The sequence below is a fragment of the Erinaceus europaeus genome, chromosome 7 (genome assembly GCF_950295315.1).
Source record: "Erinaceus europaeus chromosome 7, mEriEur2.1, whole genome shotgun sequence".
Taxonomy (NCBI): Eukaryota; Metazoa; Chordata; class Mammalia; order Eulipotyphla; family Erinaceidae; genus Erinaceus; species Erinaceus europaeus.
Window position 1 is genome coordinate 22867087 of NC_080168.1, and position 24370 is coordinate 22891456.

At 35.6% G+C, this 24370-nt stretch overlaps 1 protein-coding gene across 2 annotated transcripts in view; it reads left to right on the forward strand.

Moving 5' to 3' along the window:
* The window catches only part of ERBB4 (erb-b2 receptor tyrosine kinase 4), a 1141529-nt gene that overhangs the window by 589580 nt on the left and 527579 nt on the right, over nt 1–24370 (forward strand). For both annotated transcript variants that reach the window (XM_007524518.3, XM_007524517.3), the window contains exon 3: nt 9531–9717. In XM_007524518.3, the coding sequence (XP_007524580.2) occupies nt 9531–9717 (187 nt within the window). The remainder of the gene's footprint in view (nt 1–9530; nt 9718–24370) is intronic.

The following is a 24370-nucleotide window of genomic DNA, read 5'->3' on the forward strand; positions in this document are numbered from 1 at the left end:
GAAAATACAATTACATGGTGATATTGTTTGCTATGTAAACATCCTTGGAAACAGTACAGAACAAAAGGCTGGTACAAATCATGCCGAAATGGAAAAATTGTCTCCCATCAATTTTCTCTGTTTTTGTGATGTCATTTGCAATAACCAACCCTAGAGCCATTATATCATCAGGAATTTCACAATGAAACTGTTCAATTTTTAAAAATTATTTTAGGAAAGTTTTAATTTTATATTAAAATTGTTTTATAAAAAGTGCAGTGGGGGACTTCCAGAGGTATGGCTATGGAGTAGCAGCAGAATTATTATTTGCTCTCTTCAGTTAACTAGGAAAAGCAATGATAATTACCTGAAAACTCAACAAAATACAGCCAGAACTTCTTCAGAAACTCATCAAGCCACAGGTGCATAGACACATATGGTTCATGGATGGAAAAGGGGTGAAAGAGGTATTCCTGGGACTAAAAGGCTGGACTCAGGGTTGGCTGGCACCAAACTGGGACCTGGGCAGCTGAGGTGCACCACTTTCAGATTTGAGTTAATTATATATATATATTTATATTTGATGGAATTCCACTCTGCAGTCAAAAAAGATGATATATTTTTGGGGACAAAATGGATGAAACTGGAGGTGATTATGCTTAGTGAAATAAATAAAGATATGAGGGACAACTAACAGATGGTTTCGTGATTTACATGAACTTGGAAAAAAATGTCCTAATAAAATAGAAGCAAGCAAACTGCTGGTAAGACTCATGAGAAATATGGTAGTTGTCTTTGGAAAATGAGAGGGTGGGGATATATAGGACTTGCATGGTGGGTGTGGCCTGGAGCTATACATTGTAATTTTAAAATTAATAACAAATACCAAAGATATATTTAAAAAGTTCAATGATTTTCTGCACTCAGTTTATAATGTTGCTAATATCTTGTATTGATAAGGTGTGGCTCTTACAACTAATATGCTAGTCTTGATCAGTGTTCTAATTTTAACTTTGTCTTTTTAACTTTTTAGTTGCAACACTTTATAAAACATGCTACCTTTGATGTTTATTTGGTCATAGAGAAAGAAAGATAAATGCTTGACTTTTTAAAACCTTAGTTTTTAAGAAAATGAACTGTTGTGGGTTGGGGACTAGCGTACCAGCTTAAGTACGCATGGTACAAAGTACAAGGACGAGCATAAGGATCCTGGTTCGAGCCCCTGGCTCCCCACCTGTGGGGATCACTTCACAAGCGGTGAAGCAGTTCTGCAGGTGTCTATCTTTCTCTCTCCTCTTCTCTGTCTTCCCCATCTCTCTCGATTTCTCTCTGCCCTATACAACAACAACAGCAATGACAATAACAATAAATACAACAAGGGCAACAAAAATGGGAGAAAAGTGGCCTCCAGGAGCAGTTGATTCATAGGGTAGGCACTGAACCCCAGTGATAACCCTGGAGGCCAAAAAAATGAACTGTTGCTATTTTATTGTTCTAAGGCAATGGACTGATTTCACTTAATAATATTAGCAATTCATATGTATGTGTATATACAAATATTTACATATTTCATGGTGCCCAATCATTCTTAGTGATTTTCATTTTGAGGTTTATATTTTTGCATCTTTGATCTGAAAAGTGCTTTCCCAACTGGTTTTGAGTAATTTTAACCTTGTCGTAGTAGTAGTGTCCTTGCTATCTGGTGTAATGTCATTATTCAGCCTCTTCTTAATTTTTTTTTTTGCCTCATACTCAGTACCTAAAATTTCTACAAACATTTTAAAGGAATGTTTATTCACTTATACATCAAGAAAATGTATTTCAAAACGGTAAACTAGGTGCTAGGTCCCTGTAGCCTTAACAGCTTCAGAGAAAAACATGGCTCTGACACATTGTAAATATAGTTTGTTGAATGAATGAAGCTTTACTAAATGCCAAAATACATGGAATTTAAAAATATTTTAAAGTCAATATACTTTTGTACCTTGTAAGTAATAGTCATACCATTTTAGAAGCTACATCAATGATTTCTTTTTTAAATAAAATTCCTGTAAAAGGAAAAAAAGGCAGGACATGTTTTATAGTACTTAACTGAAAATTCTGGGAACTAGGGCTTGGCAGGCAAGCTTCCTGCCACTGGGCTGTTTCTCCCGTCCAAATTCTGGGAACTAGTGCGCACGTGCACACACACACACACACACACACACACACACACACACACACACACACACACACACACACACACATACACGTGCGCGCGCACACACACGCGCACACACACACAGAAGCAACTACACATGCATATATATCAATAAAAATCATATCAAATGAAAAATGTATACTCTCAGAAATGGAAGGGAACAATGTGTGACACTGTGACAATACAAGATCAAGAGCTATTTTAGGGACAAGGCAGTGGTGCACCTGGTTAAGTGCACACATTACAACCTACTCCAATAATGGACTCTGCTTGTTCACTTGTATTCCTGATGGGTTTGACAGTTCTACTTTGTCCTTTTACTTTTGATTGTTTTGTTATATTTACATTGAACATATTAATATTTATATGCCCAGGTTATTCCCATGTAGCCATCAAACCCAGGGTCTCACAAATGGAAGGTATGCTCAGGAGCTAATTTGATAGCACTAAATAAATACAAGCTAACCTAATAATTAGGGACAGCCACTGAGAACATTGTGACACTCATAAGAATATTTGACAAAGAACAACATTTCAGTTTCTAGTCTCCAGAGCCCCAATCACAAATTATGAGTCTAAGTTCTGATTGTACTCCCAGATTACAGTATCATACCTGCTGGATTTGTTTGAATTGAATATCAAAAACATCTTTGTAACATCTGACCTGTTTGTCACTGGTGATGAGTCATGCACACATTTATTCTTTATAAATTAATTAAGCCTTTTGTTTTGTGTTTTTGCAGTCAAATATTTAGACAGATAGGAAACTGTATCTTGGCAGTCTTGTCAAATCCAGCTCACACTGTGACTCTCCTGTTTCTGAAATTGCTCAACCTTTACATTTAAATATCACAACGAACTAGTCACTAACAGTAACCTCTAACTTCCAAATCCTCAAAGACCATTTCCCATGTGCCTCCAAAGAGACAGTCAGTATTATATATTATTTTATAAAAGTCTTATTTTTTTTTTAAAAAATTACTTATTTGTGAGAGAGATGCAGAGTGAGAGAAACACCAGAGCATTGCCCAGCTCTGGTTTATGGTGGTGCGGGGGATTGAACATGGGACTTTGGAGCCTCAGGCATGAGAATCTCTTTACATAACCATTATGCTTTCTGCTCCCACCCTTAAAAGTCTTTTTCTTTCTTTTTTAATTTCTTTATTGGGGAATTATTGTTTTACATTTGACAGTAAATACAGTAGTTTGTACATGCATAACATTTCCCAGTTTTTCATAGAACAATACAAAAGTCTTTTTCTTAAAATTTTGAGAAGGGGGGGGGATTTTATTGTAAAGGACCTCACATGAAACTGTCAAGCAGTTTTCTCATCTAGATTTTGCTGATAAGTAGTTATTCCTTTAGAGAAAGAGCACAGTTTTACAAATGCGGTGGTATGAAGGCAATATAAGGAAGAAAATAGAGCATCTGCATTAAAAAAAAACTATTTAATACAGGTGAGCCTATTATAATCCAGGTTTTTTAATAGACAGTTACAGACATTTAGTTCTCAAAAGTTATCACCAGTCTTTGGGACCTTTATATTTAAATATTATAGATGAAAAATTGTCTCACCAAAGAATACTACTAAATGCCACAATGTGAACTTTGAGTTAATTTGCCAGGAGACTGCCATGCAAAGTACCACAGACTGTTTGGCTTAAATGGAATTTTTTTTTTTTTTTTTGTCTCTAGGGTTATCACTGGGGATTGTGCCTACAATATGAATCCACTGCTCCTGTGACCAATTTGGTTTTTTTTTTTTTTTATAGGACAAAGAGAAATAGAGAGGAGAGGGGAAGATAGACACTTGCAGATCTGTTTCACCACTTGTGAAGTGCCCGCCCCCCCACCCCCCTCGTTATGGGATGCTTGCAAGCTTGAGGGGTTGTAAGCTTAACTGGGTGTGCTGCAGCCTGGACCCCTGGAATTTGTTTTCTGACAGTTCTTGAAGTTATAGTCTGAGTTCATGGTGTCAGCAAGCTTGATTGTTCCTGAGACTTTTCTGTTTGACTAGTATATGGCTGTCTTTTTCTTATATCTCCTTACATCATCTTCCTTAAATGAAGGAAGGTTTCCTCTTTTAAGAACATTGGTTTGTATTGAATTTGGGTCACTCGAAAGATTTAATCTTAGTGGATTGATTGATTGACTGATTTTTTTATTGTGGCAGAGGCAAAGAGTGTGAGAGACACAGCACCCAAGTTTCCTTCAGTGCCATGGGACCTGGGCTCAAACCAGGAAAGCACGTTTGGCAAAGCAGCATTTTACTTGTCGGTCTTTGTATTTATTTATTGCCTCCAGGGTTATTGCCAGGGCTCGGTGTCTGCACCACGAATCCACTGATGCTGGAGGCCATTTTGTTGTTGTTGTTGTTGTTACCCTGGTTGTTTTACCATTTTTGTGGTTATTATTATCATTGTCATTGTTGTCGGTGCTGTTGGATAGGACAGAGAGAAATGGAGAGAGGAGGGGAAGACAGAGGGGGAAAGAAAGAAAGACACTTGCAGACCTGCTTCACCACCTGTGAAGTGACACCCCTGCAGGTGGGGAGCCGGGGGCTCAAACCAGGATCCTTCCGCCGGTTCTTGTGCTTTGAGCCACATAGCTTAACCCACTGCGCTACCGCCCGACCCTCTGTAATTATTTTTTTAAAGTTTCTATTTCAAATGCAGTCACATTATAAGGTTCCAGGAGTTTCACTTAGGAAGCTGTTATTTTTGAAGATCTTTATCTTTTAAATATTCAGCAGTATTTTGTCCCGTTTTTCAGAAGAGAAATTAAGATTAATTGATCCATAAATTATATGATAAATATAAATATATTTATATGATAAATATTTATATTTATATGATATGATAAATTATATAAATTATATTATATGATCCATATTGTATGATCCATAAATTATAGAGTCAAATTTGACAGACTCTAGCATCCAAATTTAATCAACAGACTGCATAACCCTAATCAGTTCTCCGTGGAGGAAAATGTGTACCACGTGTAGCAATGTAAATAAAAATGACAGTGCTTCACAATGCTTCATTTTATGTGCTCAGTTATGTGATAATGTGGACAACTAATAATTTCTTTCTGATTTAAATCATATCAATAATCAATCAATGTTTTTGCTGAAGATTTTCAAATATTCTTACTACAGTGCATTTAAGGAATGCAACTAATTTTGATTAAATTAAAAAAAAAACCCAAATCACTTGAGGTTAATATATATCTCCTGGGAATGAGCAAATTCATTACTATAGTATAAACTAGTGTTAGGATGTCAATTTGAAGTCAGTTATAAACATATAAACTATAAATATGTGTATATATATATGTTTTGTTGTTTTTGTTTTTTTGCCTCCAGGGTTATTGCTGGAGATCAGTGCCTACACTCGAATCCACTGCTCTTGAAGGCCATTTTCCCCTTCTGTTGCCCTTGTTGTTTATCATTGTTGTTGTTATTGCTGCCATTGTTGTTTGATAAGACAGAGAGAAATCGAGAGAGGAAGGGTGGATGGGGAGGAGGAGAGAGGGATAGACACCTGCAGACCTGCTTCACCACTTGTGAAGCGACCCCCCGCCCCCCGCAGGTGGGGAGCCAGGGGCTTGAACCAGGATCTTTACGCTACGCTAACGCCCGACCCCTTATATATATATATAGTTTTTAAAATTAGAGATCATAATTTATTTTTGCCCTCAGTTATCCCTGATGGTCAGTGCCTTCATGATTCCTCTGCTCCTGGCATCTGTTTTCTTTTCTTGAAGATAGAGGGTGAGCTACAGAGAGATATTAAGAGAGGGAGAGATACAGAGAGTAGGAAAGATACCACAGCACATTCCAAGCACTTAAAGCTTTCCCCCTTGCAGGTACTTCCCTGTGATGAGTTAGTGGTGATCGGGGTGGGTATGAGTGGTGGTTCAAACCCACATTCTCATACATAGACACAAGTGTGTTCTCTCTCCTGACCCCATATGTGAAGGAATTTTTATGACTACATTTTTAATACAGCTATTAAAATTGAGGTTTATGTATTATTATGCAAATGGGTCTACAAAAGCTCTTGATTTAATTGGTGTTATCTAACTCTAGTGCAGCAAGTATATGTAATACAGGAATATAACCATGATAAGGTTAGAAGATGAAGTAGCAATTATGACTCTTCAGCATGCTTAGAAAGATACTGAGGACAAATAAAATGTGATTGCTGTTGAGAGAGGTGAGTTAAATATCCATGTTTGCAGTGAAAGTAAGGTGTTCACTGTAAGAGCTGGCAGTGATATATGAAAGGCCAATAGCTTCTTAAAAAGTGAGAATGTGGGAGTCGGGCTGTAGCGCAGCGGGTTAAGCGCAGGTGGCACAAAGCACAAGGACCGGCATAAGGATCCCGATTCGAACCCCGGCTCCCCACCTGCAGGGGAGTCGCTTCACAGGCGGTGAAGCAGGTCTGCAGGTGTCTATCTCTCCTCCTCTCTGTCTTCCCCTCCTCTCTCCATTTCTCTCTGTCCTATCCAACAACGACAACAATAATAATAACTACAACAATAAAACAAGAAGGGCAACAAAAGGGAATAAATAAATAAAAAATTTTAAAAAAAAGTGAGAATGTAGCAACATGGACACCGAAGAGACATATTGGCAAACGAACCCATTTTTAGTTGATTTTGTTCATGGTGAGACATAACAATCATATTTACTCTGTGATTACTAAATCTTCCCAACACCATTGATCGAAAAGTCTTATTTCTTCATTTTTTTAGGCTCTTGAGTCCTTTGTTATTAATTAATTTGCAATATCTGTGATTTTTTTTAACTTTCAATTGTAGTTTGTTGATCACGTGTCTGTTTTTATTCTATTACGTGGCAAACTCTGACTAGTGGTGGTGAAACTGTGACAATGGAAAAGTCAGGGAACCTGAAAAATATCCATTGAATATCTTACTATTTAATTGTAATGTGGAACACAGGAGTGAAAAAAAAAGTTGCCCTTATAAAGATTATATTCTGAAAAAGGGTGAATAGACCAGAAGTATGCTTTAAGAAATAAATATGTAAACTGCATAGCATATTAAGAGTTGGGAAGAAATTTATTATTATTTTAGATAGAGACAGAGAAGCAGAGAGAGTGAAAGTGACCATGGCACTGGACATCACTTTAATTTGGTGGGGCCAGGCTTGAACCTGGGTGACACACATAGCAAGCAAACACACTATCCAAGTGAGTTGTTACTACTCTAGCCTGAGAAGAACTTCGGCAACTACAGTAAAGTGAAGTGAGAGGGATGCTATATTCAATAGGTCAATCTGGGTTGGCTTCCATACAGAAGTGAAAAGTGAGCAAGAAGTTGTGGACAGTGAGAGTAAAATAAAATAGAACTAATACTGTCACTTCAATATGCTACTTTTGAAATCCAGAATGCACCTTACACTTGCAGCTCACCTTATCTTGTACTAGCTCCATTTCAATGACTCAGTCACCACACATACTTAGCTGTACTGTACTGGATAGCTCTGATAAAAAAATTGAACATAGAAAATACTTGAGTTTTATGAATTCTAAGTGTCATGATTGTGTTTACATTTTAAAATGCCAGGGGTAAAGTTCAGAATATACAAGAAGGGATCTAGAATAGAGACAGGAAGATCAATAACAGTAATCTTGGTGCTGATGTCCTTAGTTCAGGTGATAGAAGATTTGACTTTTTTTTTTTTTCTTTTTTTTTCCTCCAGGGTTATTGCTGGGCTCGGTGCCTGCACCATGAGTCCACCGCTCCTGGAGGCCATTTTTCCCCCTTTTTGTTGCAGCCTCGTTGCGGTTACCATTTCCATTGTTGACGTTGCTTTGTTGTTGGATAGGACAGAGAGAAATGGAGAGAGGAGGGGAAGACAGAGAGAGAGGGGAGAGAAAGATAGACACCTGCAGACCTGCTTCACCGCCCGTGAAGCGACTCCCCTGCAGGTGGGGAGCCGGGGGCTCGAACCGGGATCCTTACGCCGGTTCCTGCGCTTTGCGCCACGTGCGCTTAACCCACCGCGCCACCGCCCGACTCCCAGAAGATTTGACTTTCTAATCACTTTAAAGATGGGACAGTGATTTGGATAGCATTTAATATATTGGGAGCAGAAGTAAAAATGGTCCTGAGATGTTGATCTGAATAATGTAGTAGGTAGATTGATGCCAAAGAAGATGAGAAAGACTACAGAGAGCAGGGAAAGGAAAGGTGGGTATACAGTTTGAATTGGTGTATCTGAGAAGTAGGTATACAGGTAAAAGTGCTGAATAGAGAGGTAGATGAATGGGGAATTAAGAGACAAGTTTGGAAGTAAAGGAGTAAGAATAGATAGAAAAGAGAATACCAAGAACTTAACACTGGGGCATCTAAAGTTGTAAGGCCTAAAATAGTACTATCTTCCAGGGGATAGGAAAGAGACTCACCTGTAGAGTGTCCATCTTGCATGTGTCAAGTCTTGAAAGCTGCACAAATAACAGAACAGTACTATGTTTTTTCTCTGTCTCAAAATTAAATAAATAGGGAGCCAGGTGGTGACACACCTGGTTAAGTGCACATATTACAGTGTACAAGGACCCAGGTTCAAGCCCCTGGGGGGTCTTCATGAGTGGTGAAGTAGTGCTGCAGGTGTCTCTCTGTCTCTTTCCCTCTCTACCTCCCCTCCCTTCTCAATTTCTCTCTTTCTCTAACAAACAAATAAATAAAAATAATTAAAATAGATAAATAATGTGAAATTAAAGATGCTCTAAATAACACTGTTTTATCTTCAAAACTGTAATACTTATATTCATTACTTATTATTGTGTTTATTTCATTAAAATATGTAGCTTTAGATGGCACTTAAAACCATTTGCTTTAGTTTTTTTTTTTTTGCTTTAAAGTGCCACATATACTTTCATGTAACTAACTCATAGACAACCACAATGCAAGAGTAAATAAAAAGAAAAGTCACACTTCTTATCAAATTAGAATTGATAATCAACTTTTAAAATGTGTTTTTTTTATATGCTTCCCAAGAAATGTACAAGGCAACTACTACTGGTAATCATAAAATAAAAGCAGTACAGTAGTTTAGAATCTGTCTCACAGCCTGTAACTAATGTGGCCTTGTTGTATGTGTGACAGAACAAACTGAGCTCATGCTTCATATGACATTCTAAGTCTTTGTGATGGTTTATTATCAAGGCAATTATTTATAATATGACGTATAAAATAGTGTTATTAAATTAAAAGCTGAAAATTAGAATGAATTAATTATTTTTGCCTAAAAGACTACCTAATATACTTTCAAGCTATCTATAGTTTTTCTAACACAGGCAATTGTTTGTGTTTTTTCAGTCCATTCGAGAAGTCACAGGCTACGTGTTAGTGGCTCTTAATCAATTTCGTTACCTGCCTTTGGAGAATTTGCGCATTATACGTGGGACAAAGCTTTATGAGGATCGATATGCCTTGGCAATCTTCTTAAACTACAGAAAAGATGGACATTTCGGACTTCAAGAACTGGGACTGAAGAACTTGACTGGTAAGAACAATATCTAAAATAGCAACTAGAATTTTATCATGATTGTGACGTAACAGACATATAGCACATACATGAATTTCTATGTATGATGTTTATTATACAAGTGCTACCTGAGGGAATCTACAGCATCTAAGTTCCTTTATTCATTCATTTTATCAGAAATGATGCCCTATGATGTCCTTGCTTCTTTTTACAGGCTGTTAAGCATGGGCTGTGGGACACCGTAATATTATATCTCAGCTGAACAGAAGTACACTCTAAGGAAATACTCAGTGACTGAACACTGAAATATGAAGCAAGTTTAAAATTGCTGTTTGGTAGATTTGGGTGAACAGTAGACCATATCATCAAATCTCTGCAACAGTACCACAATTCTCACTCTCTTTAGAGCTGAATAAATACACAAGCTGTTATTTCTAGTTTCACTGGCCCTGATTTATTTTGTATACTCCATTTAATTTTGAAAAACTTACCTTAATTTACTTGAGATGGTTTTCTTTTTTTTTTTACTTGAATATTTTTATTAGGGGGATTAATGGTTTACAGTCAACAATAAAATATAGTGACAAAAAAGAAAAGACAGCAGTTTATCCCTGTATAACATTTCTCAATTGTCCACATAACAATTCAATGCCCTGTAGGTCCTCTGACATCATGTCTCAGGACCTTAACCTTCCCCCACACCCCTAGTCCTAGTTCTGCTTTGTGTTTTCATATTTTTCAACTTTTAAAAAAATTATTATTGGTATTTTAATAACGATTGGTAAGATTGTGGGATAAGGTAGTTTATACAGTTCCCTCCACCAATATGCCATTATCCCAGTCCCTCTATTGGAAGGCTCCCTATTCTTTATCCCTCTGGGAGTATGGACCAAAGATCTCTGAGGAACACAGAAGGTCAGAGGTCTGGCTTCTGTAATTGGAGAAATTTTTATTTCTTTTTATTCAAAACCTTACTAACTGTTAGGAGAAAGACTTTCTCAGAATGCTTCAATGCCATCACTCATTTTTCTCTTTAAGTTTAGAGATTGGTAATTGCTAACAACCTAAAATTAATTTGCCACAAATGCTTTTACACTGTAAGATGATCCTTGAAATTATTGATATAGGATATAGTAAGAATTCCTGTGGTTGGTGTGAATTTTCCCATGTATATCTGTAACCATAGTATACTAATCACTAAATAACCACTGTGCAGTGAGATAAAATTTAAATTACTAATTAAATCAAAATTAATGAGTTATAATTTTCATAAAAGAGGAAAGATTTTATGTATTGAGCCCATGTTTCTTGATATTGTAATATGCATATAGCATTGTTAGAAGTAGTGCCATGTATAGTCATGTATAGTGAGTTAAAACTGGAATACTTTGGGGCTTCGTGGGGTCGCATACACTACAATGTGGAAGGATCCCACGTTCCAGCCCATCTTCACCTGCAGGGGGAAAACTTCACTAATGGTGAAGTGGTGCTGTAGATGTTTCTCTTACTCTCCCTCTTTATCTCCCCTTTACCTCTCTATTTTTCTGTTTTTATAAAATAAAAGGCATAAACTATTTAAATAAAAATAAGGGTATCTTGAATGAGAACAGGAATATTGATTGTTTTATTTTTCTGATGTAAGGGTAAATGCAGGGTGTTAACATTTATAGATTATTTGATCAACAATTTTGCTTTTTACTACAAAGTCAGTTTTCTTTCTGAAGATCACGGTTTATTTTTAGAGTAAAGTTCTGTTTGTGTACATAGTAAAGGAAGAATTTTGGAAATGTAATGGATGGAGCAAAAATGAATGATTAAATTAGGAGTTTAAAAATAATATGACCCAGTTAAAATTTGCATTGGAAGCATTATATTTTTGTCATGCGTTTTCTCTATCAAAGAAAACATGAATACATTTCTTTCTGAAATGTTAATACTTGCATTATTATTCCATAAGATGTACCATGCTAATCTTTCTTTATAGAATGTTAGTCTTAAATGGTCTTATTTCTAAATGTATTATCACTACTACTAAAACATTACACATATTAGTAAAAATCATACCACATTTAAATATACTTTGTAGAGTGAACTCATACTGTTGAAAGGTTTTTGGGAGGAAAGATTTTCTTTTTGGGTTCAACTCCTCTTCCCTCAAAACGAATTTCAAAGGACACACTTATCAGGTGTGCCTTTTCTAAATTCGTTCTTTATTAGTTGTGCAAAGGAAAAATTAGAATCAAAAGGCTTGGGGGGGGCGGGGAAGGCCCTCGTCTATTATAGCATAAGCCCAAAAAACTAAAGCCAAAAGACCTCTTCTCTTATAACCCTTCTTACAATACACCAGAGCCCACTTTTCATTGGCCCATAGGAGTAAACTCCACCCCTGAATCCATATATTGCCGAAAAGGGGGGAAAAAAAAAAAGAAGAAGAAGAACCCTTCACCAACTGGGTCTCAGTTCCATATATGGAAACCCAGTGAAAACAAAGTGTCCGTGTTCTCCAGGACCCCCTGTGTCTTGCATTCTACTTCAACAGTACCATTTATTATTTATAATTGCAACAGTTATTTATCTGTATCATGACAAATAGAGTGCTATTATTTAAAAAATAGTATCCCTTAGATACTACCAAAGAGTCTTTTCTGGTGCAACAGTAGAAATATGCCATTAATAAGTGACAGTCTGACTTGTTTGCTTAGGGAAAAAATATGTTTTCTCAAGTATTATTGAATTATTTTTAATAACTTAGAGTTGAAGAAATGTGCATTAAATAAATTGACAACAATTTGGCAGTTTTCCAGATGTTTTAATATTCAGTGATTGACAATTACATGCCATTATTATTCCATGAGACAATTAGAATAATTAATCTACTTTAAGTAGTAGGATCAATAATATAACTCCAATTTTGAAAATCAGAAATTACACATCAAGCATAATTGTGTTATATATATATAAGATTACATGTATATAGACAGGAGACAACTAATTTTACATGAAAGTGAACTATTGATAAATTTTCTATGGACTTACATATTTTGAAAAGTTAAGTCTTGGCAACTACTCAGTGGTTATCTTGTATTTTCAGTATTGAGAATTAGTACACATGAACTTTGAAAATAAAGGAAAGAAAGAAAAGAAAGAAGTGGAAGAAGAATTAAACAGACTCTAAGACTGAGAACCAGGGTGGTTGTCATTACAAAGGAGTGCATAGAACTTTGGTCACTGGTGTCTGTTAGAGCTATACTAGTCTAATTGTATACTCTTGTAAACCACCACTAAATCATAACTAAAAAAAATTAAAAATACCTAAAGTTAAGTTTTGTGTCAGCAAAATAGCTCACTTGGATAGTGTGCTGCTTTGCCATGAGCATTACCAGAGCACTGCTTAGCTGTCTGTGGCTTATGATGGCATCACGTGAGATTTGACCCTGAGACCTCAGTGCTTCAAACGTGAAAGTCTTTTGCATAACCACTATGTGTCTTCCATAGCCCTTACTAAACAACCTCTTCAAACTCATACAAACATTTAATAATTTTACAACCTTAACTCTATGAGCTTCTACTTATTTTAGTAACCTGTCTAACTAAAACCTGCCCAATCTGTGTGATCTGTTACTTAAAATTTTATGTCCAAGTAACAGAGTGTCTTTTAATGTTCTCAAACCCCTTTGGTGTCTTCCTGTGGTTGTGAAATAAATAACATAATATTGAAACAGACAGGGCATTGGTAATTGACAAAGTGTATTTCAATGAGTATGAATGTCAAATCAGAAAATCTCTCTAAATGCCAACTTGCAGCTTATAGTCAGTCCTCTCTGATACTTTTAATCTTCATTCTTAAAACTGAAAAGAAAATCACCTCACATTGTTGCTATTGAAATCAAAACGATAAAGTGGGGGGTTTGTCAGCCATAGCATCATTCTCAAAGAAGATGCTTAGGGAACTTCAGTTTTTTCTCTGTATTGCTTTGTTTTTAGAAATCTTTCCTGTCAACACACTGACAAAAACAATTGTACTTATTTCTGCATATTCCAAGAGTTTTCTGTTGCTTCGTTAGGATTTTGAAAAGTAATTTGTTTAGACAAAAAAATAAAAGAAAAGATCCAAAGTTTAGAGTCTCTTTTGATACCACTTTGAAAATACTTTGTAAGATTCGCTTCTCAGACAGTGAGAAGCTACCAGCTCTTCTCTGGTACTTTGCAACACTCCTTTCTGGTTTTTCAGTGTCTCAAGCCAAATACCTGTAGCTTTTACCCTTCATTTTAAATTTCCATCATCATGTTTCACCAGTCTTTGACCATGACAGTTGTATTCACCTAAGGAAGAGACATACTCATTTGAATTCTTTTTCTGTCACTGGAGGACCAAACATTCTTCACTTGCTCTTTGGAAGGTTCTAGTAATGTTTGAGTGTTTCTGCCAGCCTAGTTCATGAGTTGTTGTTAAATACAATGTTTTACAGAAATACTAAAGATACTTACATTATAATAGCTACTCAGCATACCATGATAGATGTAGGGGAAAATGCTCCCAAGATTACTGGGAGAAACTGTTTGTTCAGCTGTCCGGGAGGTGGTGCAGTGATAAAGCTTTGGACTCTCAAGCATGGGGTCCCAAGTTCGATCCCCGACAGCACATGTGCCAGAGTGATGTCTGGCTCTTTCTCTCTCCTCCTATCTTTCTCATAAATAAATAAAATCTTTAAAAAAAAAAAAAAAGAAGGGTAGAGGGTAGATAGCATAATGGTGACGCAAAAAGACTCTCATGCCTGAGGCTACAAAGTCCCAGGTTCAATCCCCCACACCACCAGAAGCCAAAGCTGTGTAGTGCTCTGGTTAAAATAAATAAATAAATTGTCTGTTCAAAGCCAAATTTTAATGAAAATCCTATGAATCAGATGTAATCAGTGAAGAATGGTGCATTCTTTTGAAAGTATCAAGATTTACACCAGATCAACTCTTTAATCACCGTTTTAAAGTAGATGGACATAACAGAAAATAAATATTAACTAGAAAGGAAATCACATAAAATATTACCAATATATCTATTTGTATGGGTAAACTAGAAGTATACATTTGAAAGAAAATAAAAGGCCTGTGTAATCAGTTAGTTATAGTAGCCTTTTCAATAAACTCCTAGAATGTGTTATAAGTTTTATGGAACTAAGGAATAAATTCATAGAATTCAGTGAAGATAAATGAGAATTTTTTGTCCTGTTGCACCACTGATCTCAGTAGATACTATTACTGCAGATATAAATAGTGAATGGTGATATTTAGAGAACAGAATTACTTGTTTTCTCTAATACATTTTCCATAATATTATGATCATCTGCTTATGACACACACACACACACACACACACACACAAAATACCTTAGGTTTATGGCTATCTAGAGAAACTAAGAGGTCCCATTATCTGAAGTTTAATTAGCGTCTATTGCAACACTAAAGAAAAAAAAAAAAAAGAAGGAAGTCTAGCATTATGAGGGTATCTGAGGAATATTCTCTATTTGGCACTTTTAGCCCTTATAAATATTTTTTGCTGCTCCTCAAATATTGTAAGATCTGTATGTTTCTCTCCATAAGAGACTACAAGTATATTCTAAGGAAAGTAAACTGGTTAAAACTTGTTTGTAAAGAAAGCACATTTGTTTGCTTATGACGTGCACAACATGGAAGGGAATCTTTATTCTTCAGGGTCTCAAATGAAATGAGAAATTGATTAGTTATTACTGTACATCCATTATTTTTTCTCTGAGTAAAGTTAGAATATCTGTTCTCTTAGAATTACTCTTGGATATTGGTTTTGTTAGATCTATAGAGAAAGACAACTGTAAAATGTTGGCAAATTCTGTGTATCCCAAGTTACCAGCCAATAACTACAATTTGAGTATGCTGGAATCAAATCAGAGCTATGGAAGCAATGTAATATTTAGTGATAATATGAACCTGTATTTTAGAGGGAATGACAATGTCTAAAACCTGCTACAAGTTTTCATTGCACTTTAAAAAATATAGAAAGCCCGGGGGATGTAGCGGCAATGCTAGTACACAGGCATCATAATTACATATTTCCTGTTAAGACCTTTATACTTCAGAAAATGCCTTCAGATACTTTGTATTACTTGTTTTATAGCAGCCCTATAATGTTGACCTGGAAAGCATCTTCATTGTATTTTTATACCCAGGGAAACTAGACTTAAGATCCATGCATGATTAATTAGGGGCAAATTGTTGATCTATTTCTCCTCTTCCTCTTATGGTGCCATTCTGAAGAAATGTTTAATGTTTTACTAGGTGAAATTAGTCCATGAAATAATCATAAGTAACCTAAATGAAGGCATAAAATTTTAAGGTTGTATTTTAGAAAAAAACTGCTCACCTTAATTATTATATACTTGGACTGCATCATCATAATTATAAACATTGAAAATGGTGATAAATTAACAATATAGTATATGCAAACACAGAAAATTACAGTATGAAAATAATGTTTTCTTTTTCAAAAGTATCTGATGAACTAGCTATTTTTGTAGTCACTGCCATTCAACTATGACTTTTCAAAAAATGAGTTACCAAACTCAGTTAAACTAAACTCACATTTAGTTGGAAACTTAAATTGACTTTTGAGAGTTCAGCTTTGTTTTGGAAAGTGATGTCAATTCAAATATTTATTTTACTCTACTTGTATATGCAAGACATTGTGCTGAGATAGGAGCTATTCCAAATTATCTCTACATACCTGTCTTCTTTGAGTAAACATATTTTTAATAAATATTTACAGAGGAGCTGAGATGTTAAAACAACGGGAAAGTATTTTCTCTATTATAATTTAACCAAGCTTCTCTATGATCTAAAAAGCCTACATTTAATCTGTCTTACCTTCTAAATTTGCACCAACTGATAGAATTTTCTGTAATGATGAAAATTGTTTATTGACCCAGTGTGGTTACTGAGAACGTAAAATGTGACTCATGCCTCAGAGAAAATAGTTTTTAACTTTATCTGACTTTGATTCATTTAAAATTAAGTAGCTACATATTAAATACTAAAGACAAGTTTGCTTTACTGAATTCAGTTTGGTAGGCAAGAATATTTGCAAGCCGAACCGTGTGAAAATCAGCACATGCTCTGGACTGTAGAGTTTCTCTTTGTAACCCTTTATTCTAATCTTCAATTTCCTCCTCTTCAAAGGCATATTGTAAGAACATTCAGTTTATAATATAGTTGAAATTGAATTGTGTACTAGATACACATCATTAAAAGTAGTTCTCACATTAGGTGTTATTAAGTCATATTTAAAAAGAAGTAATATATATAAATTTGCCAACAGAGCTTTGAGCTTTACTATTTTTTTCCTTTTTCCTTTGGATAAAGGGTGAAAAATACTTCCTGGTATATGATCTAGGAAGTAGTTTAGCTGATAAAGTACTGTATTCCTGTAGATAAGGTCTTGATTTCAGTTTCCAGCATCACATGAGTTAAGAGAGATACTGTGCTTCTCACTCTTTCTTTTTCCTCTCTCCCATCCAATATATATTTGAAAGAGAAATAGAGATGGAAAGAGAGACACAGAAGAGAAGAGACAACTACAGCACTGCCCCATTGCTATTAAGTCCCCTGTGGCCTACCCCCTGTAGGTGACTTGAACCTGTAACTTGTATACTCTATCAGCTGAGCCATTATCCACTCCTTAAGCAGTCTATGTTCATAGAAGCACAATTTGTAATAATTCAAACATGGAAGCCACCCAGATGACCAGGAACATATGAGTCACTAAAAATATCAGGCACACACACACACGTATAATGGAATATACTACTCAGTTGTTAAAAATGATAAAATGTGATAAAATATCTTCTTTGCCTCATATTGGATGAAACTTGAGAGTATCATGTTTAGTGAGGTAAGATAAAATGAGAAGAACAAATGCCAGATGTTCTCAATTATAGATAATTTAAGAAATAAGAAAGGGACAATATCAGTATAAGGTGAAACCTGCACTTAGGTGTGGTGTGTGGCACCAGAACAAAGGACTTTGGGTGATTGAATGTGGAGGTTATAGAGAGGGAGGAAGGCAGGGGAGATAGCATAATGGTTATGCAAAAACAGAGGATAGACCAGACTCGGGCAGTGCTCTGGTAATAATAATAATAATAATAATAATAATAATAATAATAAATGAAATATAAACAAAAATCTGAGAGTGGGAAGGGGATTGAGATCCTGATACTTGATGGTGGTAAAGGTACTATATTGGGTGTAAGAGTGTTTTTTTGTACCCATATGTCAACCATTGTTCTTTAAGCCATTAACGTCCAGATAAAATGATTTGATAAAAAAAATTCAATAATAAATATGAAATAGAAATGATTTTATCATTATGTTCATTAAAAAGTACTACAATTGCAACTATATCCCTTTATGCTTATAATATTTTAAGTCATTATTAAATCACTAAAATAAAATAAAAAGAACCTTGGAAGAAATTAAAATTAAGTGCTACAATATTTTAAATAAGAAAGTCCAAAAAATATCTATAAAATGTTATCTCAAACAGATGGCTAGCTCAGTTCATCAAATCTAAGATTCTATTAATTGTAATAAACATTTATTGGTATTTATTTGTTGCCCACTCTAGAGAATGTTAAACCATAGCATAAGTGTAAAAGATTGCTTAGTAAATGAAAGTTTTAGAGGTACTGGATATGAAAAATCTATACATTTTAGTATTGCTAAACATGTTAATAAGCAGAAGAGAATTGTGACACAACAGATAATTTATTTTTTCTTAAAATCATAAAAATGTGACTGCTACTATAACAGTGAATCTATTTACTTTTGAAATATATACAAGAAGTTACAATGACAGTGACCAATATTTCATAAATTATAAATTGAATTCTCTGTTTATCTATATTTATCAGGAAATAGTTACGTGAGAATTTGCAAGGCTCAGCACCTTTGTTGTAATAAATGCTACAAACCAGGAAATTAGAATGAGTGTTTTCACTCCCTCAGATTTAGCTGATTTATTGGTTCTATTGGTAAAAGAGATGGAAATGTAGTTCAAAGGGAAATAAATCCATTTATTATAGGGATTTCTTTTGATTTTGCTCTCTTAGTGATTAAGTCCAGAGATGGCTGAGGAAAAAACAGAGAATCTTTTGCAATTATCGTCTGTATCAGTCCCTTGAGATGTGTAATGTAATGTTCTTCTTGCTACCCTTGATTTCATGATGTTTTACCATGTCACCCCCTTATATATTTTGTTGTTGTGTCTGTTTTTGTTACCAGGGTTATTGCTATGACTTGATGACTGCAGGAGGAATTCACAGCTCCTGGTGGCTATTTTTATCCCTCCCCTTTTGGATAGAGACAGAGAGAAGTTGAGAGGGAACTGGGTGACAAAGAGAAAAAGAGAGAGACAGACAGAGGGACCGACCCACCGTATTGCTTCGCCACTAGTAAAGCTTCCCTTTGCAGGTGGGGACTGGATATTTGAACCTAGGTCCTTCCTTACACATGGTAATATGTGCAATCTGCTAGTTTTGCCATCACCTGACCCCTTTAATTGCTTTATTACCTTTTCTATGCAATATACTTGATAATTTCTAGCTGCAATGTTTTGATTATTGAATCATAAAAGCCGTAACAATTTTGAGGTATACTTTAGAGATAAAAATACAGAGAAATGGTGAGCCCAAGACCTATCAAATTGATCAATGAAAAAATTTTCCCTTGTGGTTTATAGTAGGGACTTTATTTTACAGTGTCCTAAGAGTTGGAAAGCTTATTTTAGAAGGTACTGTTTTGACATTACTACATAATATTATAAACAAGCTTCCAACTCAAAATAGGTTTTTTTTTTTAATGTTGGGAATATATTCTTTGAAGTTGCTTACATAATATGAAATGAATTTTAATTGTAGTGGTGCGACATGTTCCCTAAACGTTTGGCTTTTGTATTTAGTGGGATGGTTGTATACTGGGTTGAATTATCAATCTGGTGAAGTCCTATCAAGAGCTATGTTATATTGTATATTAGTTCTAAAATATTTATATTGCCAGAATTTTAATAGAATAATAATAATTTTAATCTTACTTTTTAACATGAGAGACAAAAAGGCAAACAGAGTTAGAGAGACCACAGCATGGAAACTTCCTTCAACGTGGCAGAAGGAGAGCTCAAACCTAGGTGGCAAACACGGCAAAGAAGTGTAATATCCAAGTGAGCAATTCTGCTGACCTTAGGACTTCTTAGTTTCTTCCTTTCTTTCTTTCTTTCTTTCTTTCTTTCTTTCTTTCTTTCTTTCTCTTTTCTTTTCTTTTTTTTTTTTTGCCTTCAGGGTTATCGCTGGTACTCAGTGCCTGCACTACGAATCCACTGCTCCTGGATACTTTTTTTTTTTTCCTTTTGTAGCTCTTGTTGTTTATTGTTGTTGTTGTTACTGCCGTCGTCATTGTTGTTGGATTGGACAGAGAGAACTCGAGAAAGGAGGTGAAGACAGAGAGAGAAAGAGAAAGATAGACACCTGCAGACCTGCTTCACCTCTCATGAAGTGACCTCCCCTGTAGGTGGGGAATTGGGGGCTCAAACTGGGATCCTTATGCTGGTCCTTGCATTTCAGGCCTTTTGCTTTTAACCCACTGGGCTACTGCCGGGCCTCCTAGCTGTATCATAGATAGTGACACAAGCAGTTTCTTGTCTGATTTCAGTAGCAAGAACCTCAAGAACTATGTTGAATAACAGTGGAGATATTGGACATCCTTGTCTGGTTTCTGATTTTAGGAAAAGCTGAAAGCTTTTCCCTATTAAAAATTATGTTAGCTGTGGATTGTTGTAAATAGTCTTCATTATCTTGAGGAATGGTCCTTCTATTCCCAGTTTCTAAAGGGTCTTATCATAAATGGGTGTTGGATCTTGTCAAATACCTTTTTTTGGTATCACTTGATATGACCATATGATTTTTTTTTACTTTTTCTATTTGTTGATGTGATGAATTACATTGATAGATTTAAGGTTGTTGAACCATCCTTGTTTCCCAGGGATGAATCCCACATGGTCTTGGTGAATTATTCTCTTGATATGCTGTTAGATTCAATTTGCCAAGATCTTGTTCAGGATCGTTGCATCATTGTTCATCAGGTGTATAGGTCTATAGTTTTCTTTTCTGGTAGAGTCCCTTCCTGCTTTGGGGATCAAAATGATGTTCGCCTCATAGAATATGTTTGGTCGTATTTGCCCTTCTTCAATTTTCTGGCAGAGCTTGAAGAGAATAAGTGTTACTTCTTTGAAAGTTTTATAGAATATTTTAGTAAAGATGTTTGAGCCTGAGCTTTTATCCTTGGGAAATTTTTAATTTAATTTTATTATTATTTTTTTATAACTGATTCAATTTCTAAACTAGTGATTGGCTTGTTTAAGCTTTCTAATTCTTTTTTAATTTTTTAAAAATTTTCTTTATGGGGGATTAATGCTTTACAGTTGATAGTAAAATACAGTAGTTTGTACATGCATAACATTTTCCAGTTTCCTACATAACAATTCAACCCCCCCGCTAGGTTATCAGGTGGTATGATTCTAGGAGTGCATACATTTCACCTAGGTTGTCCAATTTATTCACATATGATTCTTTTTAATCAGTTAATTTTTTAATATTTATTTATGTATTATGTATTTATGTATTCCTTTTGTTGCCCTTGTTTATTATTATTGTTGTAGTTATTGATGTCATCGTTGTTAGATAGGACACAAAGAAATAGAGGAGGGGAAGATAGAGAGAGGGAGAGAAAGACACCTGCAGACCTGCTTCACCACTCATGAAGCAACCCCTCTGCCAGTGGGGAGCCCAGGGCTGGAACCGGGATTCTTAGGTAGCCCATGTGCTTCGCAGCACGTGCACTTAACTAGCTGAGCTACAGCCTGACATCTTCATGTTCATTCTTTTTTTTGCCTTCAGGGTCATTGCCGGGGCTCGGTGCCTGCACCACGAATCCACTGCTCCTGGAGACCGTTTTTTAACCTTTTGTTGCCCTTATTGTTCTATCATTGTTGCGGTTATTATTATTGTTGCGATGTTGGATAGGACAGAGAGAAATCCAGAGAGGAGGGGGAAAGAAAGATAGACAACTGCAGACCTGCTTCACCGCCTTTGAAGCGACTCCCCTGCAGGTGGGAGTTGCCAGGAGCTGGAACCTGGATCCTTACTCTGGTCCTTGTGCTTCCTGCCATGTGCCCTTAACCCTCTGCGCTACCGCCCAACTCCCCACGTATGATTCTTTTTATCTCCCCACCTTTAGTTGTAATTTCATCTCTCTCATTCCTGGTTGTTTTAACCATATGTCTTTTTTTTTTTTTTTTTTTTTTGGTTTAGCCAGTGGTTAATCTATTTTATTTATCCTTTCAAAGAACCAGTTCTTGGTTTCACTAATTTCTTGAATCATCTTTCCGGATTCTAGTTCATTAATTTTTGCTCTGATTTTAACTATTTCCTTTCTTTTGCTGACTTTTGGGTCACTTTTTTTTCTCTTTTTCTGGTTGGCTTACATGTGATCTTAGGTATGTATGTTACTTGCAGTCTTTGCTGTTTTTTAATACAGGCTAGTATTACTATAAACTTCCTTCCTATGACAGCTTTTACTGCATCTCACAGGGTCTGGTAGTTGGCCTCTTTATTTTCATTCTTTTCCAAGTAATTTTCAGTTTCTCTTTGATTTCTCCAGTGACCCAAGTCTTATTCATAAGTCTATTGTTCTGTCTCCATAGTTTCAGTGCATTTCTTTGTTTCTTTTTATGGTTTATTTCTAACCTCACTGCCTCATGATCTGAAAAAAAAAAATTATGACTTCTATATTCATATATCTATTAAGGCTGTCTTTGTGTCCCAGCACAAGGCCAGTTCTTGAGAATGTCCCATGTGCTCTTGCAAATAATGTATAAGGGTGGGGATAGATAGCATAGTGGCTATACAAAATGTACTCTCGTGCTTGAGGCTCCAAAGTCCCAAGTTTGTTTCCCAATGGCACCATAAACCAGAGCTGAGCAGTGTGCTCTGGTTAAGAAAAAAAAAAAAAGTATGTTCTTTTTGGAAGATGAAAATTTCTGAATACATCTGTTAAGTTCATCCCCTCTATGACTTCATTTAATACTTCTGTGTCCTCGTTGGTTTTTTTTTTTTTTATCCTGATAGATCTGTCTCTTGCTATGAGTGAGGTATCCAAACAATACTGTACTTTTGTTGCTGTCTATCTTAAGGCCTTAAGTACCTTTTTTAAAAAAATGTTTTGGTACATGCATATTGGGAGCATATATAATGACGATGTTATGTCTTCCTGTGGGACTGATCCTCTGACCGATATTGTGGTGTCCAAGTCTGTCACTTTTCACCTTCTTTGTCTAAAAGTCTAGTTTATCTGATAGTAGAATAGCTGTTCTATGAGGGTAGATAGCATAGTGGTTATGCAAAGAGACTCTCATACCTGAGGCTCCAAAGTCCCAGGTTCAGTCCCCTGCACCACCACAGGCCAAAGCTAATCCAAAACAAATCAACAAAATAATAATAATAATAAAACAAGGGTCCCTGCTTTTTTGTTTGACTTAGTATCTTGGAATACCTTGTTCCAGCCTGTCACCTTGAGCTTCTGTTTGTCTTTCTTTTGAATGTGTTTTTCCTGGGGACACAGATTAGATGGGTCTTGCTTTTGAATCCATTCAGTCACTCCGAATTGTCTGGGAAATTCAAGCCATTTACAGGGTGATTATTGATAAGTATAGTTTGCTTATAGCCATTCTGTTTTTTTCTTTCAAGGTTGTTTTATGTTATTGTTGAGTCTTTTCATGTTTGTTCCTCTCTGTTGTTTTTGTGGGTTGTTTTCTATAAATGTCTTGCCTACTGTATACATTTCATATTTGTCTCTCAGCTAGATTTTATTTTATGGTGATCATGGATATTGTGTCTAATTTATAGTATCTACAAGAGTCTTTTTAAAACTGTCTTTGGTTCACCAACATTGGATCCTACTGCTCTGACTATTTTGCTCTTCTGTTTCCTGTGTCTGGTTTGTTGTTGCTGTGTTCTTTGCTCTAACCCAGTACTGATCATCTCATTAAAAGTTGGAATTCTTTTCCTTCTTGTCTTCATGTGAGACTCCTTTCAGTAATCCTTGCAAGGCAGGTTTTGTAGTGGCAAATCCCTTCAGTTTCTGAACACTTGAAAAGTTATTTATTTCTCCCTCATATTTGAATAATAATTAACAGGATATAGAGTTTGTGGCTGGAAACTCTTTCCTTTTAATACTTTGAATGTGCCATTCTACTCCCTCTTTTCCTGTAGCATGTATGATGAGAAATGATGAAAGCCTGATGGTTTTTACCTCTGAATGTGACTTTCTTCCTTTTCCTGGCATCTTGCATTGTTTTTTTTGTTTTTTTTTTGTCTTTGATTTTGGATAGTTCTACAATGACATGTCTTGGTGTGTGTCGCTGTGATGCAAAATTTTGGGTATGTGTTCACCTTCTTGGCATTCTATATTTTGAACATTGCTCAGTGTAGAAAATTTTCTGCTAAAATCTCTTTGAATATGTTCTCTACTCCTATCTCCCTTATTTTTTTTTCTTGGGGTCCCCAATAACTCTGATTTTCATCATTCTGCTAGAGTC